The sequence below is a fragment of the Nesoenas mayeri genome, assembly GCF_963082525.1.
Source record: "Nesoenas mayeri genome assembly, chromosome: 3".
Taxonomy (NCBI): domain Eukaryota; kingdom Metazoa; phylum Chordata; class Aves; order Columbiformes; family Columbidae; genus Nesoenas; species Nesoenas mayeri.
The window spans coordinates 64253787-64266639 of NC_137544.1; the positions used below are offsets into that span (position 1 = coordinate 64253787).

At 40.2% G+C, this 12853-nt stretch overlaps 1 protein-coding gene across 1 annotated transcript in view; it reads right to left on the bottom strand.

The window, feature by feature from the left end:
• Positions 1-3894: 3894 nt before the first annotated feature.
• The window catches only part of ARID1B (AT-rich interaction domain 1B), a gene marked incomplete at its 5' end in the record, with an annotated part of 326929 nt that continues 317970 nt past the window's right edge, over positions 3895-12853 (bottom strand). The window contains 3 exons of the mRNA XM_080342352.1: positions 3895-6924; positions 8887-9017; positions 9866-10655. Of these exons, the coding sequence (XP_080198478.1) occupies positions 5212-6924; positions 8887-9017; positions 9866-10655 (2634 nt within the window). The 3' untranslated portion in view covers positions 3895-5211. The remainder of the gene's footprint in view (positions 6925-8886; positions 9018-9865; positions 10656-12853) is intronic.

Genomic DNA, 12853 nt, shown 5'->3' on the forward strand with positions numbered 1-12853 from the left:
ACAGCTGCCTCCTGTACCCACAACTACTGACAATCATAGAAAGGAAGGTGAGACTTTGAAAACTCATTTCTGACAGTGCACAAATAAATAACAGGGGGTAAATTTAACAATGAAGACAATATTAATGCTTCCCCATTCCTGCTGTCTTGGTGATTTGAAAGGCGAATGTGATTAAGTAAAAAATGAATTTACCAGTCTGCATGTGGAGATTCAACCTTTTCCTTCACCTTCCCTTCTCTTGCTCCCACTACCTCTTAAAAACATCTTTTTACTTCCTTTTTCTTCATACCAACCACCAACGCAATGCCAAATTCCCCTAGTTTGGTTTAATCCTTCATTTATTTGGAATGACCCAAATGTAAAAATTGAGCAATGTATCAGGGACATAGGATGCTTTTCTTTCAGCCCTGCCTTCATGTTCTGCCTCCTTTTCTTCAAATGACCATGTATTTTCTCCCTTTCTTCTCTCAGTACTTTTCTCTCTCTTTCTTCAGGCTCAATAATCCTTAAATTTGCAGGTGGTATGGGGCCGTGTTCTAAATCTTTGTAATTCCACTCTGCTACAAAAGTAGTTCCTGCCTTTTCATTTACTGTTGCTTTTATTTCCATTCTCTCCTATCTCTCTCCAACTGCAGTTACTTGTTCATGACTTGGAAAATAAGCTTTTTGCAGCAGGAACAGCTTTGTGGTTTGTGTGCAAGTGTGCTTTCCACATCCTTGATATTACCAGGTCAATGGTGATAAAAATAGAAGTAATCATCTCTCTCTGGAGAACTCTTCTCTCAATATTTGAGACTGTGCTCCTATTTAAAACACAGAAAACACTGACTTCTGTGATAGTGTTATTACAGTGTTTGGGCAATAGGTGTGTATTATTTCTGAGGTACACCAGTACTACTGCTTGCAGATTAAGGGGCCTACACACAGCTTCTTGAAAGGGTGAACTAGCTGTGTGCCACCTCAGTTCAGTTTCCACATTCCAGTTCAATTTCAAGTTATCTTGGGCATCCTCTGCACTACGGATATTTACAAATCTTCTTGTATGGGGGGTGGGAGGGGAAACAGAGGCAATAACAGACATTTATTTTTTCTTTGCTGTTTGATGTTACTTAGTAACAGCTTCAAAATAAGAGTGAAGCATGACGACATGAGTTAAAACAGTGGTTGAACTGCACCTACCCCCAGCAATGGCTTCATCTTTTTTGGTTGGAAGTGTTTTTGTCATAAACAACAGCTACACTTGATTCTTTATTACTAAGAGGTGTTTTCATAGTATGTGTAAAATAAGAGGTGTACCCTGCATTGCACTGCGAAAGTGTTGTGTAGGAGTCATTAATGTGGAAGACAAGCATGTGCTTTTGCTACAGTATTTCTTTAAATGTTTCTTCTTGCTATATCCAGGCCAAAAAGGTAATGGTCTCGCAGGAGTGATGTATAGCACAGAGTTTACACATTGTGGTGTTAAATGGCAAAATAAGAGGAAGAGAAACATCTGGACAATTTTTTCTTCTGCATTCTTCCTTTCAGTGGTTGAAAGTCTGGCTTTCCTGAGCAGGATTTTTTTCTTTTTTTGAATGTGCATGTTGTGTTTTGTTTTGGTAGTGTAGGAAATTATGTTAACAAGAAGCAAACCCGTTTTTTCTTGCCAAAGGGCATAGGCATCTTCTAATTCCTGAAGTGATTCTAAAGATCAGTAAGTTTCAGGGCCTCCACATATCTCATTGCTGCTCTTTCAGTATGTAAGCAATTAGTTGCTTGGGCCTGACAAAGGAACAGGTACCTATATATATATATATATATATATTCATACTAGCCAAATATTTGTGTTTGATTATTGCCTAAAATACTAATTGGCTGCTTTCCTGTAAATAACTAATCACAGTTTTAGAATTTCAAATATTGCACCTTCTTGTTGGTACTAGCTGGAGCTTCACTAGAGAATCTGTGATCACATCAGCACAAAAATGTAATATATTTTTTTATAAGGGAAAACCAAAATACCTCTTGTAGGAACAATACCAACAGCAGCTCACACCTGTTCAGGATTCAGTTAGAATGTGCTAAGTTCACAAGTCTCATGAGCACATCTGCTCCAAAGGTTTAGGGAACATTGTGGCAGAAGTGAAATTGTGCATAGACAACAGAGGGAACTGGAGTTCTTACGCTTTGTCTTCCTTCTGATAAATGTGCTGTAATACTAAACAGCAATTTAGATCATTCACTCCACCATACCAGCATAAAATCCTGTTCAGGCAGAATCTGTATTATTAACCTTTCCCTTTCACTCTTCCAATTTCCCAGCTAGCTCTTGGCTTAATTGGAGAAGCGGCAGCAATGTTACATACATATGGACATCATGCAGCTGGCTGGATAGCTGGGTGTTTTTCTTGCCCCACCATGTTGTTTAACCAGACTCGGAGCAGTTCTGAATAACACGAAAGGTGCTGCCTCTGACAGCTCACAGCATTTTGCCACAGGTGCAGTTCCTCCCAGAGGCCTCTGGGTCCAAATGCTGAAAAAAGAACAGTTGTCCTTTCTTTTCCTTGGCAAGAAAGGGGCAAGTATTGCTCAGCAGAGGGTCTACTTAACAGTTTGCTTGTGTCCATGGGGTAATATCAAGCAGTAAAATGTTAGTAAGAAACAAGTTGAGCAGGGGATACTACTTTCACACCGCCCACTATTAAGCTGTAAAAATCATCCCTGAAATACGCCTCCTTCTGTGATGAAGAGTTACAAGTGGGTTATAATTCATCGCGTATTTCTGAATGCAGCGACATGCAAGAGAGAGACCACTGCAGCAGGTGATGTGGGAGTAGAGGTATTATTGAGTAAGAAAAGCTAGAAGGAGAAATTACTTTTCGTGACACTAGGGAGTCACGTTTCAAACTTGGCTTATAATTGTATCTACTTTACCTGCCTCTGAAGTTCTCTTACATGTATTAATGTTATAGCAACCTACATGAACAAGATGGGCAGTATGCCAAAGGGGGTTGTAATTTTCAAGTACCTCCATATTGTTATTGGAGAGGGGAGGAGGATATCCACTAACAGTGTAATTACGTGGCAATTCCAGGGAAATTGATTATTATTAGCTTTTTATGATCACACTAACAAAGTCAATGATCCAAGATGAAATAGCAAAAATTAGTGCTTGCACAATATTCAGCAACAAGATATCACCAGGTGAGAGCGGCTGTATCTGAAACCAGACAATTCCTGAGACTGAGATGGCCATCTCCCACCAATTATAACGATGGATGTGCTCTATTAAAGCCTGATCCACTTTACCGGGGGAGTCCCAAGATGAGAGGCCATGTAAGTATGCAAGGACACATACAGTATCGAGAAGTGGGTGGGTGTTTATTCTAAATACCCACAGCACTGGGGTATTTGCACCTTTCACCAACAGAGAGACTTACAGGTAGTGAATACAGATCAATTTCTTCAAGTTGGTTATTGCTTTAACAAAATCTTTTGTCACATTTCTAACATCCATCTTCGGTTCCCCAAATGCAACATGGAGGCTGGATACCTGCATAGTCAGAACTGTCACTTGCCAGCCATGTCTTCCCCTTTGAGGCTCCGTGGCTTTACAAATAATAATGAACACGCTTCTCTGTGATGTGAGAAGGCTTTTCTAAAAGGAGAGCAACTTTCCGCAATACAATAGCATAATATTTTTGAAGATCATAATAATAAAGTAGGGGAAAGAGAATAATCATTATTGCTCTTTCTTGTAATAAGTTTGCTTTCTGATATCCCACACTGTAACTAGAACATTATTCAAGAACACCCATCACAGTGCTTAACAAGATTTAATGTACATTTATTCTTAACATGTGGAACATATAAAGATTTTATACTGAATAAATGAAATTCATTAAGCCAGAGGAAAAGGAGGAATTTACATCAAGTTTTTTCTTTTTTAACTACATTATCTTGAAATACAAATGCAGATTCTTGTCACTGAAAAATCTTTGAAGTTGTGTTTCTTCCTTTTTTTTTTCCCGTATATATGTTTTTGTCTGTAGACTGGTAACCATTTTCTTAGATCAATCCATACGTAACCATTTCCACACCTTGATTTATAAAGCAAATTGTGATCGGCTGCTCTCCCGAAATAGAGCATGACTTTATACATACAGAAACTTGTACATTACCCTCAGTTGTTGGTTTTCTGTGTTGGGTTTTTTCTTTTTTCTTTTTTTTTCTTTTTTTAATTATTTTTTTGAGATATGGCCCAAATGAAAGAAAAGATAATTCTACTATCACTTTGTAGATACCACATCATGAAAAAGAAACTAAAAACTTTGTACTAAAAAAAAAAATGAGGGTATGTTTAATGTACAACTTCTATATACATCACGGCCCTTAGGCAATAAAAAAATATTTTAAAAAATGATTAAAGGAATTGTGAAGAACTGTCCTTGTGGAAGGTCAAAAAAACCACATGTAGACAAGACAGTTCTGGTGAGGAAGCAATTGATGTTTATCATCAGGTTTTGTTTAAAAATCTTTGAACGTTTTTGTTTTGTTTTGCTCCTAGCCTAATATGTAACCACTTCTCCTGAGGAGAAACCAGGATGGTTTTGGATTTTGACTACTGACTGACACCCTCCTTGATCCCCTAACACCTACATCACTAGCATCTTCTATTGCACAGAGCTTTGGGTGATGGTATACAAGGTTGGTTGGTTGGTTCTTTTTATCTTTTTTTTTTATTATTTTTTCCTTATTTGAAAAAATAAAACACACAGGAACTTGGTATGTTGGTTATTTTTCACCTTTTTGTTTCAAAGTGGTGAGATTTCTTTTTCCATCATACAATGGTTCGCCATAACATTTTTTTCTTTAAAAAGTCACTAGTTCGCTTCCCAAAAATATGCAATACAAACATGGAAAAGAACATTGAAAAGGATAGTCTATGGAAAAAAAAGTGACCTTTGAATGTACTAGACAGCAACTTTGGTTAAAAAAAAAATAAAATAAAAAGATGTACTTATACACATAGACAGCAAATATTAATTTCATAACTGTTCAAATTAATAATTTCTTTAATTCCCAATTGGTAAATAGTGAATGGGGCAGAGGAGCAAAGATTCTTTTTTGTTTTTTTTCCTTCTTCCTACGTTGGATAAACAAGAACAGAAAACAGCCAGTTATATGTGACCCTCTAATCTCCACTCACACATGCTTGGCTTCTCACTTATGTCATAACTGTCCAATCTGAAAAAGTACATCACAGATGACAGATGCAACCAGAGAGTTCAGGACAGCAGATATTGAGATATCCAGCAAACGACCCTCGTGCAATAGGAACTCCGAGCGGTTCTCGTCCACTCGTGCCATGGCCAGCAAGGCCTTGGCTGCCCTGCACATCATGTCTACGCTAGGCGGCTCCAGGGGCGGAGGCTGCATGTGCATGAGGTTATGCTGGCTCTGCTGGTACTGGGCCATGGTGACCCCATCCTCCAGGAAGCTTATCAAGTTTCCGATGCTTCCCTTCTGCACAGCTATTGCCCTTGCTGCTAATGTGTCCCCCTGGGCAAGGTTCGATAAGAGCGCCATGGACATTTCTCGGCAGACCGGGTTTTTGCGGTCCCCGACGTACCTAACTAAAGTAGCGTAGAGTTTCTCCTGACGACTGAATGGGGGGGTGGCCAAGATAAGGTCCACATTATTGTCCTGGATACTGAGCTTACACAGGGTCTCCAGCACAAGTCTCTGAGGCGAAAGAACTGAGTTGGGCCCCACGGTCGGAAAAGGATCCTGTGCCTCCGCAGACGGGCACACCATCCAGTGCAGCAAGCCATCCAAAATTGGCAAACAGATGCTTTCTGTGTAAGCAGACAAGTCTAGCTGCCCAGAAATGTTGGCTAATGTGACCAATGTATTATCCCTCAAGACCTCGAGGCAGTCCCACCACCACTCATCCTTGCTGCAGGCCACCCCTTTGTCCTCCTCTTCTTCTTTCTCGTAAGTCTGCGGTGCTCGCTTTCTTTCTGGATGCTCATGGTGAAGGAGGATCAGCTTCCCCAGGATCAGCACCAAGCCTGGATGTTTGGACATTTCGGTGTCATTGCCAGGCACAAAGGACAAGCTACGGACAATATTTGACACACAGATGCAGCGTTTGGCCAAGGAGTCTTGCCAGTGAGTTATGGTGCATAGAGGAGTCTCATCCCGGCTCCTTGGCTCATCCTCTAGCAGTTTAATATTCCGGTGGCTTTTGGCTTGATGGATCCCAAAGGGAAATTTACTGCTCTCTGTTTGGGAACTGGAGTTGGAGTCTTCAGGCAATGCTCCAGGACGAGCTGAGAGGACATCATCAATGGTTGCTGTTATACTTTTTTCTTGTTGTTCCTCAGATTCACCTTTCCCCTCGAGGTCCTTCTTTTTGCTAGGAGAGTTCAAGGGAGGAGGGGCTTTCCTGCGTGGAGGAATCTCCATCTTGCTTTCAAAGTGAGTCTGGATATGCTCAGTTGTGTCACCACCGCCAAGCTGCCAGTGGAGAAGTCCACTATCAAATTCCTGAACGCGTCCAAGTTTGTCAGATCGGTCAACAACGAAGAGATTATTTTTCTTCACAATCTTTATTGGCAGCTTGTCAAATTTACTGGCTTGTTTTGGCCTCTCACTTGGATCAGCAATGGCACCAGGAGTGGAAAAAACAATGCTCTTTTCTTCTCCTTCTACCTTTTCATCCTCCCCTTCCTCCTCATCTTCATCAAAATAGTCAATACATTCATCACTCTCCTCTTTTCCAGTAACCTCTGCCAAGGACTGGCTATCATCTTTCTTGGCTGCTTTGTGATCAAGTGCTTTGTGGCCTGGATCTCCCACTTCATATTCCATAAGGATTCCAAAAATGTCAATCAGGCATTTTCTAAAATATTCTACTAAAAGCTCAAGAAATCCAGACAACTGAGGGGAGAAGAAAGAACATAAAAATCAGATAAATATTTTCATCTGCAAGGAAATTTTTTAGGAACGTGGATGCATACATCTGTGAATATTTCCCTCCTCCTGCTGTGGACCTGTGGCTAGGTCTGGCATTTCACAAGTTAATCAAAAGAAATTCTTCTAGTGTCTGTCCAAACAGTATCTAATGTCAAACTATCACGGCTCCGTTTTCTTGAACTGTAACAGCTATGAGAAGTACAGAACTATATTCGTATGTCTCCTTTAAGCTACAGCAGACTCCTAGCCTAGCTGTTCTGTCCCTTTCGAAGTGTTTAGTATTCTTCACTTGCTGTACACAGTACTGACGTTTCTAACTCCCTTAGTTTTTCGGATCTGTACTTTAATTAGATGCCTAAGGTTTACAATTCTTACTCTTCTACTTTGTCTCTCTTAGTCTCTGAAACCAACTGCCCTGTAGGAATCTGCTCTCCAGGGTCTAGGTACTGACATCCCAGCTTAATATCCCATCTCTATTGCAATAGTTCCATTTTTGCCTGGCAACATTTAAACATCATTTTTGGAGCCTGGTGCTGCAAGGCACCCTTCAGAAACAGTTTGCATTTATGTTTAGTCCTCTTAATCAACTTGCAATCACTTTCTTAGGGAAGGCAGTAGTTGGACTTGGCATTCATTTACCCTCAATGGCTTTATTATTACAAATTCTTTGCTGTTATGATGAAATTGTATTCTGGCTTTTTTTTTTTTTTAATTGTAGCCTAGTAGGTTTTCAGCAAAATGTATCCTTTTGTCTGTTCTGTATTCTCCTACAATTGCCAAACCCTTGAAGAATTAAGAACATACTGATGCTTCTGAACTGCAGGAATTATCAGTCAACATACAGAGGCCTGACTGCCACTGGAAATAGAGTCCAAGGCAAAAGTAATAAAAAATATATACATTTCAAATACGTCTGGTATTCTGTGCAACTTGCACAGGGTGTATTAATGTAATTTCTAATATAATTGTGAGGGGGAATCACCTAACTTAACTTCAAACACCTGCAACAGTTAACACACCTAACCTAATTGTCTAGATTCCTTTTATAATCAATAGTCTTTTGCAGGCCATTTCTAGGGTATGAGTCATCTGACCTATTTTAGATGTCTACTTTAGGATGAAATGAATCATGCTATAGATATCCCTAGTTCTAAAGTTAGGTGGGATGAAATGTACCATTTGTGTCTGTATTTAAAAAAAAAAAGGTCATTATATTTAAAAATGATGAGTTACACTATTAGTAACCAAAGAATGAATGAAGTAGAGAAACTTAATATTTAATTTGCACAAATTTGAGATGATGTGCATTGTCAGCCTGTCATCTATTACTACCACCTAGCAGGCCACCAGTTAGAGCAGGACTGAAAAATGCTGGGAGGTAGTGAGGCAAAAGCATACACTGTTAAATCCTGTGTTACTTGCATCTTGTGGACAGACAGTGACTTTCAGCTTTTAATTTGTCAATCTGGTATTTCTGTGCAGACTTAATTTACTGGAAGAAGAAACCAAACAGAAAATAAGTAATTAAAAAAATTCCACAGCCTCAAATCAATATAGTTCCGCAAAGCCTTTTATGGAAATGCAAGTTAAGCAAGATTACTAACATATCACTGTTTTCTAGGATTGTCCTTGTACTATCATGAGTGTGAATTTACACATTAGTCTCCTGTCAGTGCTACAATTCCTGTATTCCTACATGCTCCTTCTTACAAGACATACTCTTCTTTCAGGCTCGTTATTACCCTTATTCGCTCTAAAGCTCTCTCTTGTTGTTCACTGTTACCAACCATAAAAAGGGAAGTTTTGCAATATTCAAATCTATGTTAATTACAATCAATTATAAAGGACTTCAGCCCTTGTGTCTAGGTATCTTACTTCATTTTTCTTTTCTTGGAAAGTTGAGAAATATACTGCTTTCCCACCTACCTGAGATAGGTTGAAAGTAGCAACAGTGCTGTCATCATATAGAAGAATATTAATAGTGTCTAGCGCCCAGGTACTTTCAGCCAAAAGACCAGATTTAAGAGACATCATCACTCTCCAGGCTTCAGGAGTTACTAGAAAGAAAGGAGGAGAAATACAACAGCATTAGTGCATCCTTGGAGACCGTTAATGAGTTCTGAAAGATCAAATGACGACATTTTGAGGATGCAGAATTTAAATGAAATAGTTACTGAAACACCGCTCAAGACCCTGATTTCACCAGTTAGTCCTGTTCAATTTCTCTGTAACTGCTTAGCCTTAATACTGCAGAATATACTAATAGGGCCATTCTTCCTGTCTTTGCTGAAGCCAAAATAATTTTACGAACTTAAGAGAAGTTGACTAAACCATGTAATCAGTAAATAAAGGTAGAACACTCTGTCAGGAGTGTGGGAACTTGAAGTATAAGAGCTTGGATGTATGAAATGTAACAGGAATTCAAGATAAGAAGATACTTGGGAAAGAACAGGAGGAGAAACAAACATGACTAGTAATTTGGAATGAATAAATAGGCCATTTAAGAGAGGCAGAGACTATAGAAGGCAGAAGAGCATGAGCTTCCATGGAACAAGAACACAGAAAGCTTTGCTTAGCTACATGCTGCACTGGTGATTTAACAGACATTCTGAAGGACCTTTCAACACAGATCACTTGGAAACCTGAGACAAACTTCATTTTTAATGCATTTCTAGAGTCCTCAGGTCTCCATGTAAAATATTACTTCCATTTCATGACAGATTGTCTGGGATGAGTTCTACCTACCATCCTCACTGTTGCATATGTTATTACATTTTTATTGAAGGCAATCACATTACAGTTACCAAAGCTAACTATTTGTCAAAATAGTCTTGAAATGCAGAAGAAAATCAAAGTCCCTTTCTCCCAATCTATTTTGGTATTTGTTTTTTGCTTTGATGCTTACCAATATCTTTTGAGGTAATCTTTCGTCTTGGTTTTAAGACTGGTTGGGATGCTTCTACAGAGCCTGGGGGGAAAGTAATTTCTCGCCTTATCGGTGGTGGTTGAGGTGGAGGTCCTGTGACCTGCGACACTGGAACTGTGGGTAGAACCTTCTGCATCTTCATGGAGGGTAGGAAAGGAGACTTGCTTGGAGACATACGGTTTTCCAAAGAGCGCTGGAAGGATGCTGGACTTGGAGCTCTAGAGATGTGGTTTGGCATAGAGGGTGGCGTCTGGTAGGATGACTGAGGAGGTCTAGTGATAGGCTGCATGGAGGCTGAGGATGACATATAAGAAGGCTGACGCTGGTTGACATGAGAAGGCCACTGACTCTCATGGTTTATCCTCTGGTCAGGTACCATCATATCGTCAGTGCGATTCATCCCTGGATATGGTGGGGCCTGTGCAGGGCCTCCTGGACCTTGCCTATTCTGGTAAGGGTAAGGCATATCATTTCGTGTTGGCCACATGTTCTGCTGAGGTCCTTCACTGGAGGATGATGACTGCATGGGGCCACCAATCATCTGGGGAGGTATTCCATGCTGCTGCATTTGTCCTGGGCCCTGCATCCTCTCCCTGTTATATGGATATGGATACTGTCCCTGCATGGGCCTCCTGTCAGGCCCCGAGTACGCGTTGCTGTACTGGTTATACATTTCCTGTTGCTGGTTGCCATACTGCATGTTATACATATCCCCTTCATGGCGTTTGGCTGGAGGCCCATACATGCCATCCATGTGTCGCTTATAGTTCTGAAAAAAAATTTGGAAAGAAAAAGTGTCACTTTTACACCATACACAATACAAACATCCTGGATGAAAGCTCATTTAAAAAGGTGAAGGTGCTTAGATCACAGAATCACAGAATCGACTGGGTTGGAAAAGACCTCAGAGATCATCAAGTCCAACCCTTGTTGGGTTCTAGAGGATCTAGAGGAATCATGCCGATTCCAAAGTCAGGCATGCAGTGCTACGGTTATGCTTGATCCAGGGCTTTCTTTTTAAGCCTCTGTTTTGCTGTGCTTTTAATACTAAGAGGAAACTTATCCTTGGGCTAAATTTTCTTGTGCTTAGTCTCATTTTTTCCCTTTCCCTTTACTATCTGTCAGATTAAATTCCACTGGTCATTTCAGAGATGCATCAAAAAGGCAATGGTCCTCACCAACTACAATATTTTCACTTATTTTTTATGCTTAGTCTACTAAGAAGAAAAATCTTAAATAAAAACTGCTCAGTGGATCTTCTCAAGAGACAAGCGCTGAATAAAATCTTAAAATTACAAGACATGCTGCAAGCATGCATGTCTGAAACACTGGATCTTACGACAGGGCATAGGCTACACACAGCAAATTATCAGTAGGAGAAAACATCTGCTGCATTTGCCACTATGTGTGATTCCCAGGAACATTGTCCTGTTTGGGCAACTGTCCTTCTTCCCAAATCATTTTAATCGCATTTAATTTACTGTGAGATTATTACAGCAAACGGTCACGTCCAAACATTCTGGTTTAGTTTATGCAGGTTCTTACCCTGCTGATCAGGAATGAATTCAGCAATGTAACTGCCACCTATGGTTTACTCCTCTTTTGCTTCTCACCCTCTCAAGTGGGGAATATTGTGTGAGGAAAGATGTTTTGCCTTGGGCAGAGCTGAGGTGTTTTTAAATCATACAAGCTTGTATGTATTTATGTTTAAGATGGCAGAACAAAAAAAGATGTTGCAGTTTAAGGGGAAGGTGGTAAGGTTTGCAGCGGTCCTTAGTTCCTGTGGGAGTTTGCTCTACAGTTCAAACCACACCGAGTGCTCTGAAGCAAAAAATGTGAATTAAATGGGTGATTTTTGAATATATGATCTATGGCAAATTCAAAGTTATGGCTCCCTCGGAAACTGTAGCTCAGTCACATTGCACAATGTATACTAAGGTACTAGAGTTAAGATCAGATAAAATTCTGTATGTATTCAATGCCCGTCAGTTAAAACAGCTCTGGGATTCATAAAATCATCTTCCAGCTTTGGTGCACATAAAACCACAACTACTGTATTGCATAAAAGTATTTTTTTAAAAAACTTGTTATAGAGCTGTCTGGCTATCTGAGAAATACCTATCTTCAGCCTTACATAAACTACTTGCTGTAGTAAATTCCACCCCTGGGGCCAATTTATACATCAAGAACTGACTTGGTAGTTGCCACACCTAAAAAACCGGTGTTTGTTTTGCCACAGTGACTCAGAGCGCTTGAAGAAAGACCCTTGGGAATGAAGCATGTGCCTTCATAAAAGCAGTTCCGTGCCCTTGTATTCATAGTGGCAACAGGCCTAATGGCAAGCAGGGCTGAGGACAGTGATGCACCTGAACTCCCTCTCCTGCATAAAGGTTTGGCAGGAGACTAAGGCTGCACAATGTGTCTCTCTCCACCGGGGATGTGGAATTCTGAGCCCTCACAAAGGACAAAAAGACACCAACACAGGTCACCTGCTGTGTAATAGCTCTCAGGGTACAAGCATTCGTACAGGAATTGAAAAACCTAGCTCAAGTGCTTCATTAGCCCCAGGAGTTCAGGCTCCAAGCACCTCCTTCCCAGGTCATTCCCTGGCCTTCAGGTTGTAAATAGAGCTTCGAAAGGGTCATTTTTCACATTCTTCCTGTACCACTGTGGAGTGAGATTTAGAAAACTGAAAATAAGCTAGTGGCAACCTAATCTCTAGCTAAATGAAGAAGTGGAATCCTATGGGAATGGGAGGGAGAGGCTGAGGTCAGCCAGCCTCCTTGCCTTTCACTCTTCACTGCTTTTTTGCATTAATGCATTTTACATTCAAGAGTCATTGTACAAAGCATATAAACAGCACTAAGGACAGGGCCAAATACAATTTTACAAATTCTAGCTGTCTCCTTGCTTAAATGAACATGTAGTTAATATATTCTCTGCATACGTTACCATGGAATATTATAA